The 27,121-nt window shown below is 40.0% G+C and overlaps 2 protein-coding genes across 4 annotated transcripts in view; both read left to right on the forward strand.

Moving 5' to 3' along the window:
• The window catches only part of LOC119484740 (long-chain fatty acid transport protein 1-like), a 45,723-nt gene that overhangs the window by 14,222 nt on the left and 4,380 nt on the right, over positions 1-27,121 (forward strand). The window contains exons 1-6 of one of the 3 annotated variants that reach the window (XM_037763804.1): positions 24,122-24,278; positions 24,355-24,532; positions 25,337-25,475; positions 25,628-25,883; positions 26,000-26,167; positions 26,967-27,036. In XM_037763804.1, coding sequence (XP_037619732.1) covers positions 24,363-24,532; positions 25,337-25,475; positions 25,628-25,883; positions 26,000-26,167; positions 26,967-27,036 — 803 coding nt within the window. In that variant the 5' untranslated portion in view covers positions 24,122-24,278; positions 24,355-24,362. Of the gene's footprint in view, positions 1-24,121; positions 24,279-24,354; positions 24,533-25,336; positions 25,476-25,627; positions 25,884-25,999; positions 26,168-26,966; positions 27,037-27,121 lie in introns of those variants that run through there. The other 2 variants (XM_037763803.1, XM_037763805.1) reach the window with 2 other exon arrangements.
• On the forward strand, positions 2,565-22,098 carry LOC119484739 (adhesion G protein-coupled receptor E5-like). Its single transcript, XM_037763801.1, has 17 exons — positions 2,565-2,872; positions 10,326-10,400; positions 10,868-11,008; positions 11,092-11,223; positions 13,013-13,162; positions 13,481-13,518; positions 13,753-13,863; positions 13,964-14,117; positions 14,248-14,367; positions 14,449-14,648; positions 14,773-14,946; positions 15,667-15,858; positions 17,136-17,353; positions 17,485-17,643; positions 18,594-18,762; positions 18,942-19,043; positions 20,184-22,098. Exons 1-17 carry the CDS (start codon positions 2,842-2,844, stop codon positions 20,223-20,225), a joined length of 2,208 nt encoding a protein of 735 aa, XP_037619729.1. The 5' UTR covers positions 2,565-2,841; the 3' UTR covers positions 20,226-22,098.

A 27,121-nucleotide genomic window follows, 5' to 3' on the forward strand; every position in this document is an offset into this window, starting at 1 on the left:
GGGCATTGGTTAAGACTATCTATCCTGGCTAAGCAAGAACAGTCCCTAAGTTACAAATAAAACCAGATAAACAAAAACAATAGCATTGTATAAAATACATAACTATGTTTCTCTGTTATTTATAAGGTTAGTGAAAAGAACAGGAATGTTAGAAGTGTTAAGTTGTTAAGGTGAGATGCGGAGAGTGTCACCTAAAACAATGCGGACAGGTGTATGACTGTTTTTGTACAGTCATAATGTGGTGTCCTAAGCTAGTGTGTGCACTAGTGATCTCTAAACAAGATACTACGAAGGAGTTGGTCCAAGTGTACTTGTAAAGTTGGACAGTGGTGTCTGAGTTGAGTTTTTGCTGTTGCTAACAAACTCAAGTTTTTTTTAGTAACTGCAAAAGAGGAAAGGAAAATTAAGGCACCGTTATCTAGCGTCAGTTTCACTGCTAGCTAGGTGTAGCTAGTACCGTGGGAAGGTAACTTTGGATCTCTTGAAGACTTGAAGATGGTGTTTTCTTCTAAGCCTGGCGCATTCTTACCTTGGAAGTATGCATGCCTTAAACGTTTGTAGTAATCTCTAGGATTCTCACTACGTGAATGTTTAATCTGAAGGGCTACAAACATCGCTGAGGTCTCGTCAGCTGTGGAAGAGAATTCTTCTATCAGTGCATGACGAAGCTTACTATAGTCATTTCTGACACTGGGAGGTTGTGACTGTATAAACTTGTGCACAGCTTTAGAGCTGGTTTTCCACACAAGTTTAACTTTCTCCCTTTGGGTGGCGTGTGTTAAGTCAATTAGATTGTGATCTAATTCCTTAAAATAGTCATCAATGTGTTGATCACAGTTGCCTGGATCAAAACATTCAATGTCCTTTGCTATGAATTCCAGCACTTCATGGCGTGGACCCTGTGGGGTCCTTTCTGCTGAAGGCAAGACTAAATTAGCATTACAATGCACTGGTGCATCACATGCTAAAGTTCTCTCTGGCTGGGAGGCAGAGGCTGAACAGCTGTCATCACCCTTGTGACAGAGTGGAAAGGAGGCTGAGCAGGCTGAACCTTTGGAGGGAGGAGCACAGAGGAAGGTGTCATTTCTCTGTGGCTGAGAAGAACATGTGGCAGGATATCTTCTTGAAGATAAACTACATGTGTCTTCACTGTCAGTTTCAGAACAATAAGTAGTCAGGTAGCTGTTCACTCTTTCTCTCAGTGGAGGTTGAGGAGCTGACTTCATTCCCACGGATTTTAAATCAGTTGGAAATCTTTCACTTCTGAGTGGAGAGGGAGTTAACCTCTCATCAAGTGAGGAGAGTGAATCGGAGTAACCAGAATCACAGTGACTGACAGGTGGGGAAAGACATTCTAATCTAAGCCCTAACAATTTTTCTTTGTATTGAAAAAGAGATAACTCTGCTGAATGCAGGTCTTCTAAGTAACGCATGGCTTTCTTATCAGCTGTCTGAACTTCATGGAGGAGACTAGCACTTTGCGTTCTTAGGCTATCTACCTCTTTTTCCAGGGCTACTTTACTCTGAATGGCAAGACTGGTTTGCCTGTGGAAAATCAGAAGTAAGCATTTTAACAATGAATCTTTGGATGTCTGTTTACACCAGCATGCACATGCCCGGTGTACATGAATGTATGTGTGGTCATATGCGTTTTCAGGCGTGATAGTGTGGACGGAGATTAATTCTGAAACGGCCCTAAAACGCTCATCTGGACGGAGATCGTTTTTGTTTTTAAAATGCGTTTTAAAAAACAAAAACGATCTCCATCCAGATGAGCTGGATTAGTGTGGATGTAGCCAAAGAGTTTGGACAGTTATTTGTAGTCTTTCCAGAACCAAAAGCACATGAGCAAAACTGTAATAAATGGATTAAATACATTGTTTATCTGCTCTAACTTAAGCTGCTATCGTTAGCGTGTTTAGTTAATTAGCTCACTGCCATGAACTAACTCCATTAGTTGGTTGGGTTACAGGTAACTACGTTTACGACAAACACATTCATTGTGTGATATTTCCCGACTGTATGGAAGGCGGCCCTGGACGCTGGGTTGGCTGTACATACTAGCTGTACATTATCCCGCTTATTACACGGCTACTTACTAAAAATCAATAACTGACACAAAAATGGTCGGTCAGAGTCCGACATCAGGTTTGTTATACATAGCAATGGTCTGCTATAAAGAAATAACAGACCGTAGAATGCCGTGATTGACCAATCAGAATCTAGTATTGAACAAAGCCGTTTAATAATTGGGGTTTAAAACAAGTCAGCTGGATACAAAGTTTTTAACCAACGTTAGCTTTTTTAGCTAGCAAGCTAGCTACAGCTGATATAATCTGCCAGCAACAGTTTTCAGTCATTTTAAGCTAACAAAATTGCATACTAGAAGCATGTTTTTGTCCTGTTCTTTATACTTTCATGTGTTAAACCTGCCACAGTTACCTCTGTACACTATTGGTGCTTGTCAGATGAAGCAACAGTAACCAAAGGCAGATGGGGCGTAATGGTGAAAGTTGAAGCTGCTGCAATTGAGTTTTTGTTTCCATGTAGTTAGACTCACTCATAAAAGAAAGCTGGCCAAGGTTCACTGTTATTTTCTCTGACATACAATCATCATCTACAGAAAGGATTTATCTTTTTTTTAGTTTTTTTTTACTCTCAAACTGGATTTTATGGACCTTGGACTAGAGAGAAGTCTGAAAAATACTCAAATATTTCTTGAACTTTGTGACAGGATCTAAACTTTTATGACAGGACATCAACCAGATCTACAAGATTTACAAGTAATTCATAGTTCTGATAAAGTCATCAGCTGTGTGGGGATATTGGTTTGCCTTTGACATGGGGTCTGGGAAGGAGCTACTTATTCTTGGTAAGTAAATCAATGAGAGCACAATGTGTGTGTGTGTGTGTGTGTGTGTGTGTGTGTGTGTGTGTGTGTGCGTGTGCGTGTGCGTGTGTGCGTGTGTGTGTGTGTGTGAATGTTGCAAAAAATGAAGAAACCAAAAGTACAGGGAGGTTTGGTGGAAATGTTCATCAGCTGATGTACTTATACTTTTTTGTTTTAGTCAGACACACCGCTTCTTATTCATATATGACAGCTATGGAAACATGTAAATAAATGTATTTCTTTATCCATATATAAGCTTCCATTTCTCAATTTCTCACCACTAATATGGCAACTATTACCAACGGTCACAACTTGTGTATTTGATAGTAGAATGGGTGACATTTTTAGAAACTTAATTCTAGGTCACATGGGCAACATCAGTAACGGTCACCCGGTCAGACAGTGAGCACTGTGCACAGCCCTCCAGCTGTGTTTGCTGCTGTGATGTATGGACGTAGGTCAGAGTGGCTGCTGTGTAGTAAGAACCGCAGTCACCGGACCGACGCTGCAGGGCGGCCCAGGTCAGTTAGAGCAGCTCCTCAGGCCATCAGAGTAAAATAAACCCAGAGCCTGAATGAGTTGTGGCAGCGTGCAGAGGTCTGATGGCGCACAATGACTCACAACAGGAAGAAAATAAGCATGTTTTAGTAAACCACAAACCTTGACAGGATAGAAATATTTGTGGTTTATGCATCTGTCAGGCAGATTTTTGAAGCTCACCACCATGGGACATATTTATAACATACCAGTAAAATTCAATATGACTATAGTGTGTAACTTTGTACCCATAACATTTTTTTTTACTCCATCTTTGTACTGATATCATTGAGTATACTATATGGTGACCATGTTATTATCAACACATACTATGTAGTAGGGGTGGGGGAAAAAAATGTATTCAACTATGTATTGCGATTTTTTAGAAGTATACAGAATTCAGAAGTATAAACCATTACATGTCCCTTATAAATTAAAAAGAAAAGAAAAAAACACTAATTTGTGAGGGATATGTCGTTAGTCTTTGATTTATGGGTTGTTGGAATTTTTTTTTATAAATAATGACTGATACAGTATATCTGACTTCAGGACATCTCTGACTTCATACATGCTGAAAATCAGAAATTTTCATTTTTTACTGTATTAATTTAGATATCTTAAGTAAAAGTCCCTAGAAGTGTATGATTCAACTTTTCCCATGGGCTAGTGTTAAAAAAGTTAACAAAAATCGCAATAAATCGCAATATCAAATCGCAATACTTAAAAATCGCAATACCTATCCAATCGGCACCCAAGTATCTAGATAGTATTGAATCGGGAGATAAGTGTGTCGTCCCAGCTCTACCATGTCGGACATACATATTACATCATATCATATCCAAAACATAATAGGGTGTACTGAACTACCATATAACACTATACTACTACAGGTATTATTATATATCCAACTGTGTAAGTATATCTGAAATCTGCTATGAAAATGGTTAAGTAAAACAACAAAATACATTAAATATGTATGTCAATATAAAAAGTAATATTCTGTTTATATATTTATCCATTATATTTAATGATCATATCACAGTTTGGTTTTTTAACCAGAGCAAAACATGTTTCCATGACACACTGTTGCAACAAAAGCAGAGGTACTCAATATAACAAAACCTCTGATATTAACAATGACTTTTATATTAACAATGGTGTGAAAAGGAGTCACTTATAGTGACAAACCCATCAAGAACTATCACCCAACTGCAGTGTCCCTCAGCTCTACAGAGCATTTCAGCTTCTTACAGCTGTAAGTGTTTTGCTTTTCTGGCCCACAATTTTATGGTTTTGGTTTTCATCACCTTGTTTCCTGTTGCAGCACGCTGCAAATATTTCAGTCACAAGTTGACGGAGACCAAAATTAGAGCTAAAAGGAGAGAGATTATTGGACTTTATCAAGTTACCTGAAACAGGACTACAAATGAATAATGTTGCTCCATGTCTCCTGGATGCTAACAAACATGTTAGCCATAACAGCTTAATAAGGTGATAATATTTAAATGTTTACAACTGGCTGCACTGCACCCATGAGGTAAATGAATGCAGGTTTATAGTACTCCATAATATAATAATATATTTTGGATTCAAAGGACCAATATGTAATATATTTACTGTATTAAATCATAAAATGACCATGATATGTCATCAGAGATTAAGGAAACATGCTAAATTGAAATACTGGCTTCTCTGACAACAATGCTACAGCCAGCATGTTCTCCTTTGACATTTCCAATCCGGTCTGTTTTTGTTTTGGCCGGTGTGATCCCGTCTACTGCCCATTTCAACACCCCGTTGCCACATATGAAACAAATTGGCACGCAAACACAGCCTTCTACCGCCATGGAAGCAAGCAAACTAACTGGATCAATAGAGATAACATAACATTAGATTCTACCCGACCTGAAAAGCCCCGGCACATCTCTCTGTGGTCCGTGTGCAGCTGGGTTATCAAGAAAGTGAGTATTTGAGGCACACAGCTGGAGAACCGAGACTACTGCTGGACAGAGGCTAACGCGGTTGTGTCCAGAAAGTAACCCTCAAATTGCGAAAACTTGCACTGACTGCAATGATGTTTTGAATTTGGACTGCTGTTACCCATTTTAAACACTAGCTGTCAGTGCTCCTTTAAAGAGTGTGAAATTGAAATGTCCTATAGGAGGCCCAGTTTGAAAATACAGGAGGTGCTGTCATAGAAAAAATAGTTGAGCATTTACTTGAACAATGTCATTCAAGTTTGAAAGATTTTGAGGCAACACAATCAGACAGATGTTTTTTATTCTGAGGAGCTATTCCATGATTTATGACCCTAAAAACAGAATTGTGTCCAATGATTTTTTTTTAGACTACAGACGAGCCAGAACAGCTGCTCATGATCTATGCCTAAATTCATATACTAAAGGATGTCGAACACAAACTAAAGTCCATCCATGGTTTGTTTTATTGGTAATCAATATAATCGTTATCGTAATTTGGTATGTTTAGTTTACTGAGCATCAAGGTATTGAACCAAAAAGTTTTTATTATTTTTTTCAGTACTGCTAGCAGAAGCAAACTTTACAATAGTTTTGAAATAGGTGTTGAATTGTAAACATGTGACTAAACAGCTTTTATTAGTCAGCTTAACTTTTAGTTAAGTTAAATGAGGCCTTTGGGTTATAAGAAATTCCAGTTGCTCTCATATGCATGCGACATAACACACACACAGATAGAGACGAACCCTGGCGTGTGCAAAAAGGGTTGGTTGCGTTTATAACTTCCACTTTCTATCAGTCCCAGAGGTAATGCAACAGGAAGAGAGACAGACTGACAAAAATGCAACATACAGCTTATGAATAAATGCGAGACAGAAGAGGCACACAGAGAGGACAGTTTATGTTACAGACTGCTTCTCATTCACCACTGTGCTTACTGGTGAATGAAAGTCAGCTGCGAGCTGAGCACAAAGTCACTCTTTGTATATTTGCAGGCTTTGTTTCTGTCCACAGTTATTTAGTCATGAAGTTAGACTCAAGTCACACTGTTTCACACACTCGCTGTCAAACTCTGCCTGGATTTCCTTAAGTGGTGTTAGTGTGGGAGCTCCAGCTTCATCAGAGAACGACAGAGGGCTCATTGTGATCGAGGGAGGGAAACGCAGGAGGGTTTGGAATATTCTTGTACTTACGCCATATGAGGGGGCGTCGCTTTCTACTTCACCGGTGAATCATGAGTCAAAAAATGTGACTGACGTGTGTCTGTTGTGGTGTGTGGGTAATATGACCAGTAGGAGGTGGAGTTTAGCAGGAGGAAGAAAACAATCACTGAAATCATGCACATATATAATTCAAAAGGTGGCATACAGCAAACCAACACAAGCTCACCTGAAAACTGTCTAGTTAAACCCAACAATTATGAAAACACGTTACTGAAGGATGGCAGACGTAGTCAGCTTGATGTCACAGCAGCTACAATTGATTCCAATAGTGACCCAAGTACCAACACGACCAAGGCTGCGGTCGAAAAGTCAAAAAATGACGTGCTAATATCAATTCATTACTAAGGTTGGAATTGAAATAAAAAAAAGTAATATATGATAAATATTTAGTTAATTGTTTGAGTTATGGAGAAAGGGTAGGACCATGTATAGGCTGTGACAGTTACTACTTCCCACTCCTTTTAGTTCATGGAATATTTAATTATGTTGATTATTTGTTTATTGACAGATTTCTATGTTTTTACTGTTCATTTTATTTGTTATTCTTGTTTTGTTTTTTACTTAGGTATTTGTTACATGTTTGTTACAAGAGCCTACAGCCAAGTCTGCAGCACACCAACACTTTATATTATGCATAAGTTGATATAACTAACTTTAGACTGGAATGATGGGGTGTGTGGGTTTGGATTCCTAAAGTAGCTACCACGAAGGGTTTACCTGTTTTGGGTGAAACTTATAATTCCCTACGACAGTATATATATATACATATATATATATATATATGTATATATATATAGGCCCTCTTCTCAGCAGGCATCTTGACATGTCATTGCAGGGTAAACGCAGGTTTAACTAATAATATTAATGGTCCTGTTCCATTTAGGTTGGCCAGGGCCCTGGTATTGTGCATGCGGGCTCACTGGAACGGCTGTGACATTAATAGAACGGGACCATAATTGATTTGATCAATTAGATCTGTGTTTACCCTGCAATTACATGTCAAAATGGCTGCTTTGAAAAGGGCCTATTCTAGTTGACTATATGCTCTATTTTAAATAACTGACCCCAGACAAATATTTGGAACGAAAAGGAATAACTATTACTGACTGCTTTTTGATATGTACAAACAATATTTACCCTCTCAGTTGAAAGGTAAAAAAAAAATAACAACATTTTAGACTCCTTTAAAATAATAAATGGTAACCCTTAAAATGATATTAAACAAAATTACCTCTACGAAAATTAGCAGATCAATTAATTACCTGAAAGAAATACCAAAATATTACAATCCTCTCAGGCAAAATCCCTTTAAATAACCCTGTTAACCACAAAGTGAGCTCTTTAGCAAACTAGACTAAACCTCACAGTGGGCCCACACACCCTAACACTCCCTCACACACCCTCACACTCCCTCACACCCTCACACACCTTCACACCCTCACACTCCCACACACCCTAACACACCTTCACACACCCTCACACTCCCTCACACCCTAACACACCTTCACACCCTCACACTCCCACACACCCTAACACACCTTCACACCCTAACACACCTTCACACCCTCACACATCAGATAGAAGAGAAGTTGCAGGCCTGTGTGTTGCTCAGGTTATCCTCAATAGAGAAAAAACACAGAAAGTCAAACTCACAGTTCAGCTTCAGTCCTTGAGAAACAGTTTGTGGTGCTAAAGATCGAGCAATAGCGACCTTGTAGCATCTTAACGGGCCAACAGGTGTCTTCATCAGAGGACCCACACAGCTTTCCCGCTCACCGTGGGGTCAGTCTGACCTTGAATGCAGCGCCGGGTCCAAGCTCACACTCAACTGGTTCACTTATCCACTATTCACACAAGCTAACTTAAAGAAACTGCTGCTAGCCGAAGCTACCAGATAAACTGAATTAGCATCCTGTAGCTCAACAGTTAGCATCGTTACTCCCGCTAGCTTAGCGGCTAACTGTTACGCACACACAGACACTAACGGTCGGGCTAATTAACCGACATTAAAAAGAGAAAACTGTGTGTTGGTGTCTTAGCATACTGCTACTATTTTTCCTCCATTTACTCGACCTAACTCTTTTTCCTGAACTCTTCGCTAGCGTCTCTCCCGTGTGTTTCTCTTTCGCCCGCCCTCTTCCTGACCTACAACCAATCACCACACAGGTGTCACTGACCGACACCTACAACAACCAATCAAACAAAAGAGCTGCAACTAAAGGCTTATTCAACTATTTACATCCTACCTTGTTTACAACTAAATTATCTTAATCTCTCATTTAACAATTTTCAGTTTCAGTTTAATTGCCTTATTAGGAACTAACTTGTCAACAATAAGCTAAGATAAGATAAGATATTACTTTATTAGTCCCACAGTGGGGAAATTTGCAGTGCACAGCAGCAAAGGGGATAGTGCAAAAAACAAGATGCATGGGTAAAAAACTAAAAGCAAGATACAACACGGTGCAAAAAGCAAAACAAAAGTGAAACAAAATATGAACAATTAACATAACAATTAATTATAAATAAATAGGAAAAATATAAACAAGGGGAACTATTAAAAATAGGAACAATATATACAGTATTGACTATTACCAGACTATTAACAATTGTACAAGTGGAAAAATGATATTGCACAGTGAGAATGAATATTGCACAGTTTGGATTACACGAGTAGTAGTTATGATATTGCACAGTCAGTGTAGATGTTGTCATAGCCCGGCTCCTAGGCCATGACAAATACGGGAAAGGACGCAGTGATTGATTGTAAATTAAAGATATTTATTACAAATAAATTAAGGATATACAGAAATAACTACAAATGTGGAGTGTGTCAGTCAGTAACATCAGTAATGTAGATGTGGATGTGTGAGCATGATGAAGTGTGATGTGTTGTAAGTGGAAACTAAAGAAAAGTCAAACAAAGGCAGCCCGGCAGGTTCTGACAGGGATGAGTCAAGGTGAAGGAAAAGAGGGCAGAGCAGCACTTGATTGGGGCTTTTATACTCAGGATGCGCCAGCATCAGGTGCTCTGCATCAGGCATCCTCTCCCGTGATACCTTCAAGGACACAGGGAAAGAATGAATGGCCAAATCCACACTGGCATCTCAGTAGTGAGGCAGGGGCCGTCACAATGTGTAGATGTAGATGATCAGTAACATGTTCAGAATGACAACATGCAGATGTTCATTACCATGTTCATGTCAATATATCCAATAGTGTTGAGACCGCTCGTTCAAAAAGTCAGGAGTTTGAGACATTTCACAGGAAAGTTGAAAACTTTGAGGTATGTTTTGACATGTAAATGAATACCATCATTACTGGAAATTGTGTAATAGCTCAGCAGCAAAATTGCATATAATTCTCAAATTTAAGTTTGGGGAAGTTTTGTCATATGTTATAATTTTATCAGGAGCAAAAATTAAAATGGGGCACCACTACTGTGGGTTACAATTTTTGCTCAACTGTTGCACCATCCCCAGTGTAGCATGCTTTTGGAGCCAACTCGGGGGGTTAATTGAGCTGTTCAAATGCCCTTTCTGGGAAGAATTATGCTTGGAGGTTTCCCATGAAGGCCTGACTGGCTGAGTAAAGTTTTAAAAAGGGCACAATGTGTCAATTGTGTCTTCCTTGTTATTGCAAGATTCTGCCCTAATTGTGAATTGAAACTAAATGACCTCTTTCTCTCTTTCCCCACAGGCTTATTGTGTATGCTGGGGAAATGTTTCCCTGATTGTGGCAAGGGCTACGAAACAAAAGGCGGTGGATGTGTTGGTAATAATCTACCATGACCTCTCATTTTAACCATCCCTCTCCACTGTCTTTAAATTCTGTCCACCAATGTTTTTATAGTGGCTTCTACTCAAGACAAGAGCTCACAGAAATAAGTGGTGTTCTCATTATGCAATACCTCTTACTGGAGTTGACCAAGAAAAGTAGCCTTTTTTTTGGTGACTTTCCACTGCGTTTTTTCCATTTTAGGATATATCCAGAGTAGATTGCAATGAAAACAACAGTAGAAGAGGTTTAAATTCTTAGATCACCACGATTTCAAGCAACTAGCAAAAACAAATACAAGTGGACAGAGGAGCTAAAACAAAAAGAGCTAATAAGAAATATTGCTTAAAATCAAGATGACAAGTTTATTCTCACTGACAAGAATGTTTTATTATGTATTGACCTGTGAGATTCATCACTATAATTGTATTCTCTTTGCTTTATGTATTTGTATCCAAATCCAGATGAGGATGAGTGCGCCAACGGACTATGTGGGGATAACACAAACTGCTTCAACACGATTGGCAGCTACTACTGCCAGTGCCTGCCGGGCTACATACACACCAGAGGGCAGGTTAACTTCACTCTAGACGGTGTGTGCAAAGGTGAGTGTGTGTCTCTGTGTGTGATCAGTGTCTCTCTCTCTTGTACAACTGGTCTTATGCAACTTGTCTTGCTTCTCTGTCAGATGTCAACGAGTGCCAAGATGATGGCAATATCTGCGGTCACAATGCCAATTGTACGAACCGGATTGGGAGCTACGAGTGCACCTGCCACTTTGGGTACATCAACGCCACCAGTGGCCCTGGAAACTGCACAGGTGAATTTAGTGTCTATTTATTAACACTTGTCTACAGTTGATTGGTGTGACAAGTACACAAAATAGCACACGTATTGTTAGCAATAAACTAGAAGTGCGCTCAGAGAGGCAGGTTTCATGTACGTTGTTCATGTAATCCTCCAAACGGACAAACCAACAAACCAACAAACCAACAAACCAACAAACAAACCAACAAACAAACCAACAAACCAACAAACCGACACCGGTGAAAACATAACCTCTTTCCTAGGCCTTCAGCCTTGGCAGAGGTAACAATGTAGACGAAAGCTGCACTGCACCGTCTCTGCCAACACATGAAATTGTTAAATTAAAGTTAACCAAAGCATCTCTGCTGCTATTTGATTATCAGCTGATAGATATCCAGCGACACTGTCTCATGTGTCCTCTGCACTCCATTTTAGCGTGTTTTCCTGCCCTTGCCACTACGTGACAAGCAGCACGCTGTCATGGCCAAGTAGAGCGCCATTCTAAACCTGTCTAATACTCAGATGTCATGTCGTACGACTTAGCATACTGAGGCCTTAAAGCTGCAGTGGGTACGATTGGAGCAAATATGATTAAAAAAAAGTTATTTTTAGAAAACGTTCAGTATATCCTGACAGTAGTGCATGAGACAGATAATCTGAAAGAAATCATGTGACTTTGTGTCCTCTGGTGTCCTCCGGTGCTCCTAATGACATCTGCAAGATTTCACAGACCGGAGGAAAACAACCAATCAGAGCCGAGCGGGAGCCTGCCGTCTCTGAGCAGCTGTCAATCATTCACAAACGCTGATCAAACGGTCAAACTAGGCAGTGCTGATCAAATATGAATCAATATTCTGTTACTGTAATGAGTGATTGACAGCTGCCTCCGTTGAATGAACAGCCAATAGGAACGTTCTCTCTCTGAAATGACCTGTGATTGGTCAAAGTCTCCCGTCATAGATTTTTTAAAGCCCGAAAACAGAGCCATGAGGAGGTGCAGAAGTCTAGTTATCTCTCAGAACACTTGAATTACAATATGCTGAAAGGTTAATATGGAATTTTTGCCCAATGCCAAAAATATTCTGCCTACTGCAGGTTTAATGATAAAAGATATAACATAGTAGCCCAGGTAAGATTGTAGTAGCAAAACCCCTGGGAGTATTGGTGCATTTTACTGCAAATAATTTCCACTTTTAATTTGTAAGAGGAGGAGAATGTGTTATTTCCTTTTTATCAAAAGTTACTTTAAGCCGAACAGTCGAGAGATTGTAGTGATAATGAAATCTTTTGGGAGCTTCTCAGTGAAGAACAGAAGCAACTCCTCTGACAACACCCCTGGTAATTTTACAGGCACATAGAAACACATTCAAATAAAACTCTTATGAAAGATTCAGGAAACTCATAGCTTCCCTCTCCACCTATAGGGATCATTTCCAAAATCAAACACTGCCTGTCCTGGGCTGATCTCCCAAAGGTCAGACATGCTTTTGTTTCATCGTGACTCAGCCATCCCTGTACTCTGACCTAAACCACAAAGCCATCTCCTGCCTCCTGCTAGTACAAATCGCAGCTCTTGAGAACATCTCGCGACACCGGTTGCCCGGAAAGTTCGGAACTGTCTAAGATCCTTTTGCCAACAGTGAAAGACTCACACGAACGTGCCCCTGGTTACATTGCAGAGATGTTTGTTCCATTTGCAATGCCTGCTATATTCAGATCTGTTTCCAGCTGGTCTCACTGAAACCATTGCCCTCGAGGAATGCCAGTGATAACTGATGTCTCCGTTCCCTCTCCTCACACAGACATAGATGAATGCGCCGAAGCTGAAAAAATAGGAAAAGTAGAAGAACTCTGCGGAAAAAAAGGGAATTGTAAAAACAATGATGGGAGTTACTGGTGCAAGTGTCCCCAAGGATACACTAATTATGGCATCCCAAGGACCCCATGCTCAGGTGAGTGTATGCATGCACGATCCCTCTCCATCACCATTACCTACCTACTTACTTTTCTCCTCATATTAAGCCTCTACTTGTTCACACTCTCCTTGGATAAACTTCCCAACACAGATGTCGTTGTTGCGTACTTTCTGCGTTGACTCATCTGAGCTCAGATAACCTGCGGTGTATGTCTCACAGGATAATGGGGATGAGTTTCTGTTCAGTGCTGCTGCTCTGCTGTGTAGATTATATCACACTCCTCTGCTTTCAATGCATACTGTAGTGACAATCAAACTGAGATGATAATCTGTTGTTTCGCTCCGTTCCATCTAGAGCTCAGCTGTGACAACTTCAATGGAGGCAGCGGGCCGGTAAGCTGCATTGTTAGATAAAAAAATATTAGCACAATAAGTTCTTCTAAAGGGTTTATTTTCCCACTTGTCCCTGCAGCTCAAAGTGCAGGTCAGCACAAGAACATTTCAACCAATTTCCTCTATTTACTTGACCTCCCTGCAGCCCTGTAGGGTTTAGTATACATGAACTCTAGAGGGCAAACTGAATAGTCTTATTATTCTCTCCCCCCCTTCTCTGTCTCTGTCTCTCAGATGCTCGGAGGCCTGGCAGACATTATGTCCTTGATGAGAAACAACTGTTTGGCTCTGTCTAACTCAAGCGCTACTGGTGAAGGGAAAACTGATGGAGAGGCGCTACTGGAGGTCAGAGCAGCAGATACAACGCAAACGCACACATTTTTACACCTACAAACACATACGGTATTCTCAATTCCCCCTCTCTTGTGTCCTGCAACCTGGATAGAAACTATTCACAGCAATAGAGGCCATCCTGTCCCCCGGTCACCTGGACAGCAGTGAAGATGTGAGCGGACTACTTGGTACGGTTGAGAACGCCATTATGCTCATTGGCCCGCAGCTCAAACGCAACCGCACCAAGATAGAGACCACTGAGATAGGTAACAGTGACCACAAGCTCAGCCGTGATTCGGCCTTTTCCAGGACGAGGATGCATGCAAAGTTTAATAAATAATGGTGGGAAAGCTAATGTGAACTGAGTGATTTGAAATGAGTTATCTGCTCAAATAGACGCAGAGATTGCAGTGCAGAGGGGAATGACGCGACCCACTGGACCAATCCATCTGACCAATGAGAATGCTACACTCGACACTGACTGGACAACAGCAGCTGGGACGGGATCTTACCATGGTAAATTCTCTTCTGACAAAAAAGGTCCTACTTTTTATGTTTATCAATGAATACTATCATATTTCTTGTTGTCTTTTGCAGGTTTTGCTCTGGCTGCGTTGTTGAGCTACAAGAACCTTGGGATATCTGTTAACTGGTCCTTTGACAAGCTCGCAGGACATGAAAAGGATGGTGTGAAACCCTCCTTTCAGATCTCCTCTATAGTTGTGTCCGTTGTGGTCTCTAACCCGTCCACTCAGAACCTGAGCTCCCCCGTCAACATCACCCTCAGACATCAACAGGTAGTCCCACCTGTCCTCTCAGTGTTTTTGTCCCATTTCTTTTGATCATTATAGTCAAAACAGGAGTACTGGAATCTGAAGAAAGAAATATCGTCTGCTTTTGACATGATTGTATTGTTTATAGAACACAGTGAAGTCGGCTAAGGTGAGCTACATCTGTGCGTACTGGGATGAGACTGGGGCCTGGTCCACAGACGGTTGTTATAAACAGCCCTCCAACTCCAATGCCACACACACTGTGTGCACATGTGAACATCTGAGCAGCTTTGCTGTGCTCATGGCCCTTTACCCCATGGAGGTAAGAAGCAGACACACACACACACACCATAAAAACCTATTGTCAAATTATGAAAAGTAACATTATGAATTAAAAAAGTGGCTTGAAATGTAAAAAATTAAGTCCTATAACTCTTATTTATTAATTTTAATTGATTTAATTACTTGTTTTTCTTTTATATATTTTCCACAATTTATTTGTCTGATTATTTATTTAATTATCGCTTATTTATTTATTCTATAACTTCTCATGCTGTTTTTGGCCGCAGCTGAAGCTCTGATAAATGATTTATCTACCTATGGCTACCAAATGGCAACATTAGCGGCTAGCTGGGGAACATAGTTGAGCATTTAGCAGCAAAAGAGAGATATTTCCCTCTGGGGTTGGTGGAGACCAAAGAAGAGAGTAAATATTGGACTTAGTTCGTCAGTTGGCCAGAAACACGACTCCAAATGAATGATGATGTTGCTCCGTATCTGCTGGACGTGTAAATAGACAGCTGTTTGCTAACAAGTTTGCCATATCATCTTTATAAAGTGATAATATATCAATGCTGTGTTTACGCTATGTTTGTTTGCGCTGCTCCCAAGAGGCCAAAATATTAGTTATTGTTTTACCAAGTAAAGTATGAAGGACAATCTTTCCGTCTCTTCTTCACTCACCTGCTGTCAGTGTGAAAAAACACTCACACATTATGAAGTAAATGATGACCTCGTGACCTAACGTGTCTTTCTCTACTAGCCCAACTTTAGGCTCCAGGTGGTGACCGTGATAGGGCTGACCATCTCCCTGCTGTGCCTCGTACTGTGCATCCTGACATTCAAGTTCTGCCGCTCCATACAAGGCACCCACACCATCCACCTGCACCTCTGCATCTGCCTCTTCATGGCTGACCTCATCTTTCTGGCTGGCATTTCACAAACTGAACCTGTGGTATGTTTGTGCAAGCAAATAATGATTTCAGTTGCACAGTTTCACTGCAATAATGTCACTATTGACCTTGTTTTTATTAAGAAAGTCATTTGATTAAAATGTTACAGTGGGATTAACTGTTCCACTCATCTTCCTGTTTACATGCACCAAAGCAGAGCCCACATCAGAGCATTCCTGCAATATTAAACCTCAAGCCTGTCTTTCTGCCACGTTACAGTTGAATACCCCTGTGGTTATCTTGAGGCAAAAAAGGGGGAAAAACTGTGCTTTGAGACTTTTTCTCAGACAGTTCTCTTAAGAAGGCTGACAGTGGAGCGGAAAATCACAAAATAGGAAGTTTGTTTGTACGTACTAGTAGAGAGCACTTCTAAATGACCCAGAACTGTTTTACTCAGTGGCAGAAAATAACTGTATTTAAATAGTTTTTGGGAACTTGTACTCTCCATTTTATGCAACTTTACATTGTGCTCCACAACATTTCAGATGCACATATTGTATTTTTTACTCAACTGCATTTATTTATGCCCGTGTCTGGGCAGCTGTCAATCACTGCTCGCAAAACAAAGAAAGTTTGTGACCTGGCCATGTGGAAAACTGTCGAGCCAAAACCAAGCACCGCCCACCGGCCCAAGCAAATTTATAATTTTACAGCTGAAAAGTACACTACAAGATGTTTCTGAAAACATTTGAGGCAAGAAAGAAGCATTACAGTAACTGAATATTGATTTATATTTGATCAGCGCTGCCTAGTTTGACCGTTTGATCGGAGTTCACGAGCTTCAGGAGCAGTGATTGACAGCTGCTGTAGAAACTGCTCGGCTCTGATTGGTAGTTTTCCTTAGGGCACATTGAAGTCTTGCAAATGCCATTAGGAGCTCCAGGAGGAGGCAGAGGAACATGATTTTTTTTCACGTATTATCTGTCTCATGCACTACTGTCAAGATATAGTGACAGCTTTATAGAAATAACTTTTTATCACATTTGCTCAAAGTTACCAACTGCAGCTTTAATGATACACGCATTTAAAGGATTTGAGTACTTTTACTTTTGGTACAGAGTGGTATTCCTTCTTAAGGATCTAACTACTTCTTCGTCTGCTGGTCTTGATTTAATTAATCTGACTGTAATCTAACTGAGTCATGATAGTCACAAAGAGCTTGGACATTTCTTATTCAAAGTATTGTCTTTATTAGATTAGTGCTGTGAGACAGTTCATTCCTCTGCTCCGTCCTCTCTGATCTCATCTTTCTTAATGTTCTCATGTGACATTATTACAGGGCGGCTGCAGGTTCGTTGCGGGGTTGCTCCATTTCTTCTTCTTGGGAGTGTTTACCTGGATGCTGTTAGAAGGGGTGCAGCTGTACCGCATGGTGGTCCTGGTGTTCGACGCCAAAATCCGGCCCCTCTACTTATTCCTCACTGGTTATGGGACACCCCTGGTTATCGTCATCATATCTGCCATCATCAGACCAAGTGGCTACGGCACTGACCGTCAGTAAGTGTTACAGTATGTGTGTTTGCATTCTTCATGTGTGATGGCAATTACATCAGTGCATTATAGAGACCTGCTATCATCTATCTCACGAAAACCCTGTAATGCACATGTGTTTCCTTCCTCTCAACTAGCTGCTGGCTGTCCCTGAAAGACGGCCTCATCTGGAGCTTCTTTGGCCCCGTGTGCTTCATCATCATCTTCAACGTCATCTTTTTCATCGTCATCATCTGGAAGCTCGCCCAGAAGTTCACCAGCCTCAACCCAGACCTCTCCAAATTGCACAAAATTAAGTCAGTCTGTGTGTGTGTCTGCTCCTGCTGTTGTAATGTGTGAACCAATGTGACCCTCACCTTTTCCACTGCGCAAGTCAACACGTATGTTGCCCAAATGGAGCAGATTTGGAAACTGAAAAATGCATGGATGGAAAGAACGTGAGAGTTTTGTGGGGGAAAAATGTAGCGAATGTTTTTATAGTACCAACTCTGCTCTCTGCTGACGTGCTACTGTGCGCCCTCCCCACCCCACTCCAACTATGCATGCTCATATTTTACTCCACTCGGTGCATTTGCAGACAACACTGTATAAACATGAGCAGCTGCAGACACATCTTAGCCTTGATGAAAAAATAATCCATCCTTGGATACACTGGTTCATCAATCACTGATGTTCAATTTAGCCCAGGGGAATGGGAATGTGAATGTCTTGTGCTAAAGTCCAGGGAGGAAAAACTCTGAAAGCATTAGATTATAATCAAAAGGTTTCCATGGTTTTCTGGCAGTGGAAAAATGTTTCATCCCATTCCTCATTTCAGATGGATTTTCTCAGATTCTGAGGGACTGAAATTAAAACCTGGTGTTTTAGATGGTTAAACTTTTATATGCTACTAATCTCCTCTTTATCTCGATGTGAGTTATATCGCCAGTCATTAATAGGAATAAGAGGCATACATCACCAAATACTACAAAGGGCCCGTGCAGAGTGCAGTACAGTACATTGCCGGAAACTGTTTTTCAAATAGTGTTTCTCTTTAAGGATTTTTCCTTTAATCTTTTATTCATCAGTTGCCTTTGGTTTCTCTTCTTCCACCATCTCTCAATAGACATTGAACTGCAGGGGTTTTCCAGACTGCAACTGAGTCATCTGTGTGTTTGGGCTCATGTTAATCTTATCTTTCATTCTCTGACTGTTGCCTTTTCTCTGATCCCCCCCCCCTTCCCCATCCTCCTTTTGAACTCTGCAGAGCTTTCACGGTGACAGCTATCGCCCAGATGTGCATACTGGGTCTGATGTGGGTGTTTGGGGCCTTCCTGTTTCAAGAGGGCACCACAGTGGTAGCATACATCTTCACTATCCTCAACAGCCTGCAGGGAGCGCTAGTCTTCTTGATGCACTGCCTGCTGTCTAAACAGGTAGGATACACTAGCTGTATGTGTGTGTGTAACTGGGTCTGTATACATAAGGGTCAGATGTTAACACAATAGATGAAACTATAAAAATTCAGCTATAAGTGAAAGTGTAACAACAAAGATGTCAGGGGTTTTGAGCAGTGCATTTGTGAATTTCCCTGATGTTCTGCTGCCCTCTGCAGGTGAGAGAGGAGTACGCCCATTTCCTCTCCTGTATCTGCAGACCACAGAAGAAGAGATACTCCGACTTCAGCAGTACCAATCCCTCCAGTAGTCAGACACAAGTAAGTGACTTCACTCACTATCGATCTCCCTAAGTCACAAACACATGTACTCAACTTCTGTACAATTTCGAGGTATTGTACTTTGAGTATTTGCTTTTTATACAACCTAATACTTACATTTAATACATTTCAAGTGTAAGTATAAGTACTCTTTAATTTAACTTTTAATTTCACTACATTTATCTGACATTTACAGCAATGAGTTACTTTGCAGATTCAAATTTGACATACATATCTTTTAAAATATAATGCATTGTTAAAGATTAAGCATTAGCTCCACCTTGATCAACTATATGAAAAAAAAGATTTACATGGTAATGCATCAAAGATTTTATTTAAGTTATATAATATACAATTAGGGCTGTCAATCGATTAAAATATTTAATCGTGATTAATCGCTAATTAATTGCACATCTGTTCAAAATCTACCTTAAAGGGAGATTTGTCAAGTATTTAATACTCTTATCGAGATGGGAGTGGACAAATATGCTGCTTTATGCAAATGTATGTATATATTTATTATTGGATATCAATGAACAACACAAAACCATAAGAAACCCTCACAGGTACTGCATTAAGCAGAAATAATATGCTCAAATCATAACATAGCAAACTGCAGCCCAACAGGCAACAACAGCTGTCAGTGTGTCAGTGTGCTGACTTGACTATGACTTGCCCCAAAACTGCATGTGATTATCATAAAGTGGGCATGTCTGTAAAGAGGAGACTCGTGGGTACCCATAGAACCCATTTTCATTCACATATCTTGAGGTCAGAGGTTAAGGGACCACTTTGAAACTGGCCATGCCAGTTTTTGGAGTTAAAGAAATTAGTGGCGTTAAAACTAATTTGCATTAATGTGTTATTATCGCATTAACTTAGACAGCCCTATATACTATATAACAATATAGCAATATAGCACTTATTTTGCATGATGCATACGTTTACTTTTAATACTTTAAGTACATTTTGTTGGTAGTATTTATGAGGTATTTATAAGGTTGTTATGGAGTATTTTTACATTGTGGTATTGCTACTTTTACTTTGATGAAATCATACTTCTTCCATTGCAGCAAACACATTACATACAGTATGTTGTCTGACACTGTTTCTGAACTTGTGCTGTTTGTGTTCTTTTAGGGTTCTCGGAGCGGGCAGCACACCGGAGAATCCCAAATATGAAGCGCTCTATCTTATATTGAACGCCAAAGACAGACTATCACATCTTTAACCTATCTGGGCTAAGTTAGCCCTGATTTGAAAGGTTTGGATGACAAATAATAATTCAGTCATTATCTACTCACCTTGATTTCAACTGAAACTCTATTTCAGTTTCGTTGTACACCAACTGTTTAACGGTACAACTAACCAGGGCCCCCCAAAAGGTCTCAAGATAAATCTGAAGGGTCATGAGATGTTTAACAAGAAAGAAAATGGGACCAAATTGTTTTACAACCAAAAATCTCCACTAATAGCATCATTTGTTGCATTATGGGTCAGAAATTCTACCATTTCCCTCTTAATTTTGCTTATTTTCCTCATTGATAATGTAAATGGTGGATCAAGTTGTATTGGTGGTGACTGAATTTTTGTTTTAGTGTCATTATTGTCACAGCAGGCAAGAAGTAGCTAACTTCTAAATGTGTTTATTCAGGAACGCTTTAAGTGAAAGTGAAGATATTTCACTCGGTTCATCCATAACATATCACAATCATAATATAAGCTGTATTGCCTTTGGAGGGATTGAAAGTGAAACATACATACTGTAGACATAGAGTATTTATTTTCAAGGGCAAACTATAAAGTCTACATTCTGTAGGCTACAAGAAAATATGAGTGATGCTCTTTATGCTTAAAGTATGAGCAAACAGTTTGCGCTGTATTTTATATCAATGTTTTATGTAAAAATAAGGGTGGGTGTGCTTTTTGTTCATGGGTTCTTCACAGAAAATATTTGTTTCCATGTACAATATTAAACAGTACTGTATGTTATAATGGCAAAGATGATGGTGCAAATGTCCCATGAAGTGCCTCTGATATTCCCTTCATGTTTCTGCAGATTTTATGCCTGTTGTTTCTTGATTTTAAACAAAATAAGTGATTTTTTTCAATCACTTGTGGCTATTTTGAAATAATCTTTTTTTTGATTTGCAAATGAGCTGTGCCTTTTGTCACCGGTGTATGTGAAGATATCATTTCTCTTTTTAATTATCAAACAAGAAAACAAATCCAGCCCAAAATAGTTGCTTAGGAAATTTACGAAGAACAGACCCACCCTTCTGATAAGCCTGCAGCTACCTGCAATCAAACTGTGTTTATGGAATCAAATTCCTTTTTGTTGTCATGTTTTCTTATTATAGCTGTTAGCCTCCACACATTGTTAGTGACTGTAAGGTATCACATCCCTGAAAGGAGAACTTCAGCTGTTTTGATCAGGTCTAATGGGAGATTTACAGACCTGAGTTTGTTTATGTTATTGCACTTTTCTGTTGTAAAAAATGATAATCCAGCACATCTTCACTCACGTGGTGCATGTGATAATCAAGAAGACTTGAGAACCAGCCTCACTTACAGAACCTGAACAGTTTACTTGTTGTAATAAAGCTATCAATTATATATTTTTACATTTTCTATTTAATAAAAATTGATCAGACACATTGATCTGCAGAGAGAGAGAGAGAGAGAGAGAATCCACATACCAGCCTTTTGTTTATATTGAAATTGCTTCTCTCTTTCTCACATATGAACCCGATAAAGATGTATCGGCCAAAACAACTAAACTTTTTAGGTTCCTGCGTGTGGCTGCACTTTTTTTTGACCATCGATACCTTTTATTCATGCATTGCAAAATGTATTTTTATGTGAAAAAGCTATTATGCAGCATTTTGTGAATGTAAGAATCTTATTTTTAGAATATAGGTTACTATAGATGTTCTAGTTTGAAGGTATATGAACTTATTTTTCTACTCTGTTTTGTTGTATGTTGTTTGGTACTGTTTTTCTTTAAAGAATATGCACCACACGTTTTAATAAAGCTTCTACTTCATCTGAAAAATCTGTAAAGTCTGTTGTTTATTAGAAAGATAGATAGATAGATAGATAGATAGATAGATAGATAGATTCCAATATAGTATACATATGAAAATTAGTCAGCATGAATCACACTGAGTCTACCTTCAGAATAAAAGCCTAACATTTCCAACAAGTTCCTCAGTTGTGAAATTTCTTAAAAGTTGCAAGGAAGAACTCGCCCACTTACTGTGCATCAACGACTGTACATCAAGAAGTGATGAATGACCAAGAACTGCTCATAAAACCTCACTGACATGATGATTATAAAAAATACAATCCCTTCAATATATCTGTGGTGGATAACAACAAAGTAGCTTAGGCCAGTGGTTTTCAAAGTGGGGTCTGGGGACCCACAGGGGTCGTAGAGGGGGTCCCCAGGAAAAAGGGAAATTATTTATTTTCATTATAATTCCATCGATAAGTGACACAATGACGAATATATGATTATTTTAGCTATGGGTTTCATAGACTTTCTGTAATAAAACATCTAAAAGCAAAGATACTATCGGATGGGGGACCCTGTGACCAAATCTTATCAAATGGGGGTCCATGGTCTATATTTGTGTTCGTTTAGGGGTCCTTGATGTGAAAACGTTTGGGAACCACTGGCCTAGGCTAATTGAGATATGTAACTTTTGCTTAAGTAACATTTAGCCTTCGATAAATGTATCACAAGCCATAAAGTTGGCAAACTGACTCAGTAATGTCCATTTCACAGTAAAGTCCCTTGGAAGTTTGCTAACATTAGCTAACATTAGCTACTGGTCATACCAGACCAAATCAGGCTAGCAGCAAAATGCTCTAATCTAATGTCAAATTTGAGGTATTTGTACTTTTTGTAGGCTATTTACATTTTAGTGTCAATAAATTATGCTACGTTACACTTTAACAGTTCAAGGGGAAATATTGTAGGCCTGTGTATGTAATTAGGCTAATTTACAAACCAAACATGTAGCGGCTACATGCTATATTGTAGCCTATAGCTAGCTCATAAAATAAGATGAACTGCTAACATTTTGCAAACAAACTGTTCTAAAATTCAGCGTTTGTGCTACTATTCAATAATATATATATCTGATGTCATTTTGCTGTGCTTTAACTTTTGATACACTTTGCTGACAATAGGCCTACTTCTTTACAATGCAAAAAAGAAGCTTATTCAAGTGTGCTATTAGTATACTTCTTTTAAACTTAAAATAAGAGAGTATGCTTTCAATTTATTTTTTATGTACTTATCAGAGACATACTTAACAAAAGTATACATGAGTATACTTGGCTCATACTGACAAGTATACAGAAAAGTCTATGTATACTGACAAGTATACAGAGAAGTCTAAGTATACTTGGCTCATACTGACAAGTATACAGAAAAGTCTAAGTATACTTGGCTCATACTGACAAGTATACAGAAAAGTCTAAGTATACTTGGCTCATACTGACAAGTATACAGAAAAGTCTAAGTATACTTGGCTCATACTGACAAGTATACAGAAAAGTCTAAGTATACTTGGCTCATACTGACCAGTATACAGAAAAGTCTAAGTATACTTGGCTCATACTGACAAGTATACAGAAAAGTCTAAGTATACTTGGCTTATAGGCCTACTTGTACTTAATCTTTTGATCGAGATATATTCAAGAAAAGTATAATGACGTATTCTTGCCTCATAGGCCTACAGAAAGGTATACTTGGCTCGTAGTTGTGCTTACTTTTTGATAGAGTAGCCTATTAAAGTGTTGTAGCCTATTTTCACTATAGTTTCACTTCAGTAAATTAATTCTCCACCGTCATTTATGATATGTAGCTTGCTGAATGTTACTCATGAAACAAACAATTATTTTTTTTCCCCAAGAAGTCAGACATTTCCAATTTAATCTGACTACGTGACATGTTGTTCCCCCGGGGGGATGAATCACACCGCAGGGAGCAGAGCTGCAGTGACGTAGAGTTTATATGAGTTGTAACCTGCTCTGCTCTCAGCTTCACTATGTGCTGCCTCTCATCACGTCTTGTACTTCTGACTTCTGACAGCTCGTCTATACTGCAGGGGCTCGACTAAAAAGTTTACTGATACATCTTTGGACTTGTGGAGGAGCGCTTTGCTGCTGTTTACTCCTTTTTTTAATTTCTTGGTGGAGCAGGATTTAAAAATTCTCGGACAGGTAAGCCTCCTCTCACATAAATCTATGCATATTGTGATTGTTTTTGTGCATGAAGTCACTGTTTGTATGCCCACAGGTAGTACTATGCATCTGCTGAGTGGTGTCACAGCGTGCCTCAGTATGTTTGGGGCTGTCAGACTGCTCTCCCTCCCCTGGCTCTGCAGCCTGTTGGCAGGGCTGGGGCTCTGCGTGGTCTGGAGGGGTTCCTGGAAGTTCCTACATGTTGCTCTACGCACCATCAAAAGAGACCTCATGTAAGGAGTATGTGTGAATGTGCATGTATTGTCATATTTGACGCTTGTTCATCTTTCATGCTTAGGGTGACCAGATCCCAACAAACCAAATGTGGGACAAAGAGTATGTTTGTGTGGGACACGTTACCGATGCTGATAGGTAGTCTACAATTTTGATATAACGTCTATCTATAATTTCTATCCTGCCCCTTATCTTGTAACTTCTCTATGCTTTACCCGAATGCATCCATAGATCGGCACATCTCTTTTTGAGCCACACGTTTCTTGTGGGACTCATATGTACTGTGTCGCTTACCAAATTTCGCAAAAAACTCGGAGAATCGCCTTCCATCGGCTTCATCCACCCGCTTATAAGTAGTTTCCCAGTCTTTATTTTAGCTACATTTCTTTTTGTTTGTGGTAGTTTACAGCATATTCTGTTGGGCCACAATTTTCTCCATTGGGCAAAGCGTAGCAAAGACAGGTGACAGGTTAACTTGCACTTGACCCACGTGTGCACAGTTTGATTGACGGCAAACACAGTGCCGTGATGACAGCCTTTCCTGCTTTCTTCACAGCCCATTGGATAAAAGCCAGATTTTAGAAAAGCGTCTGTCCTGCAGTGGTAGACTGTAGTGGACCTTTGAAAACTAGAGCAAATGAAAATATCGGACATCGTGTCAATATGTGGGATGTGGGACAAGGGATAAAAATGCTGTGCAGTCGATCATAAAGTGGGACACCTGGTCACCCTATCCCACGCTGCCTACTCCATTCCTATTTCTAACTTTCTTTCATTTCTCCCTTTTCTACTCTGTTTAAAAGGTGTCTGGTTGTTATCCTGCGAGTGAGGTTTTCCATGAACCGTAATCTGCGAAATAGAAGCACCATCCCTGCCCTGTTTGCCCAGATGGTGACACTGCACCCAGACAAACCTGCTTTGATCTATGAGGCTACGGGAGAGGTGAGGACTCATTGAGGATTTCAAATAAATGCAGCTTCAACGGCGTCAGCCTCTTCACTGAGATGGATATATTTAACAGAATAAAAAAAGCCCCTAATATCAGTCATATTGTTGTCAAAACTTGTTGCATTTCCATATTTATTTGATTCCAGGTTTGGAGTTTCAGGGAGCTGCAAGAGCGGTGCCATGCTGTTGCTCACTGGGCACTGGCGCAGGGATGGGCTGAGGGAGATGTGGTGGCCTTGTACATGGAAAGTCAGCCTTTAGTGGTGGCTTTGTGGTTGGGTCTGGCCATGGTCGGCGTAGAGGCTGCACTCATAAACCACAACCTTCGACAGCACTCGCTACTGCACTGCGTCGGCGTGTCTGGCGCTCGGGCAATGGTGTTCGGGACAGAAATGAGAGAAGGTAGGAACATGTCGATACAGTTAGGAAGCTGGAGATAATGACTGATAGATATTCTGGGTACGCAGATAGAAGTTTGCAGTCACATTTGTAACACATGACTTTTGCTTGTGTCCCAGCGGTGTCAGAGGTCAGTGGATCTCTGCAGCCCCACATGGTTTTGTTCAGCAGCGGTGAGCAGGATGATGAAGAGGAGCTCCTCAGCCTACAGGTCCAGAGCTTGGAAGCCCTGCTGGACAGTTCACCCAAACACCCACCACGCTACGCACTCAGGAAGGACTTCAATGGTGAACAAAACGTTAAAATCTCTTCAGCTTGTGTTAACCACAGACCCTATTTCAGGCATCTAACTAAAAACCCATTCAAAAAACCCATTGACTTCCAGACGAGGGAACCAGAAGTGCTAAAATGTTAACTCATTTACGGGTTTTAGGGCTCATTCCTGTAACACTCTGTGACTGTGTTGCCATATCATGTCCTTATGTTGCATGATATCAAAGTTTTGATTGCAACACCTTCTTTTCCCCAGCAAGTCTTTGCCTGCCAGAGTGAACCGCTCGCTGCCAGGTTTCACTCTCTTCTCGTCGTCTTTAATCCACTCAATGCTTATAAGCACACACACATGCGACTGTCAAACAAATCATCAACTCACTTCAAAGAAATACTGAATATCACACTACATTTAAATACATTTTAAAGATAGTTTTCTTTTTTGGTTTAATACATTAAAATTTCTCTCCAAACGTCACTTTCGAGTTGTTAGGTGATATATCTGTGCTATCTGATCTATCTTTTCTCTTATTGATTTGCTTATCTGTATCATTTTCACTGTTGTCATCACACGACATTCCTCAGTTAATACTCTTCAAGTCTTCGCCTGCACAGCCCGTCAGACATACAGAGGATATGGAAGGAGGGACAGAAACATGTTAAGGAATGATGGGGTGCATACCACACATGGGAAACACTGCCAAATAAACAAAAGACATTTCATGAAGGTGAAAAAAGAATGTGAAAATCCAGCTCCTGACAACTCACTTTTCTCTTCCTGTCTTCTCCTCCCTCTCTCTTTCTCTCTCCATGCAGACAGACTTTTCTACATCTACACATCTGGTACAACAGGAATGCCGAAGGCGGCTGTGGTGGTGCACAGTCGGTGAGTTATGTGTGATATCATCTGATGCACCGTTAAAGTTTATGGAGGGAACTAAAATAAAAACAAACAAACTTGAAAACACATT

This window comes from Sebastes umbrosus, chromosome 3, assembly GCF_015220745.1.
Source record: "Sebastes umbrosus isolate fSebUmb1 chromosome 3, fSebUmb1.pri, whole genome shotgun sequence".
Classification (NCBI taxonomy): Eukaryota; Metazoa; Chordata; class Actinopteri; order Perciformes; family Sebastidae; genus Sebastes; species Sebastes umbrosus.

Coding starts and splice junctions, on each gene's coding strand:
- LOC119484739 (XM_037763801.1), top strand. CDS start 2,842: ATGGGGTCTGGGAAGGAGCTACTTATTCTTG. Junction 15,859..17,135: donor TTTCACAAACTGAACCTGTG/GTATGTTTGTGC, acceptor ACATTATTACAG/GGCGGCTGCAGGTTCGTTGC. Junction 19,044..20,183: donor CCTCCAGTAGTCAGACACAA/GTAAGTGACTTC, acceptor GTGTTCTTTTAG/GGTTCTCGGAGCGGGCAGCA.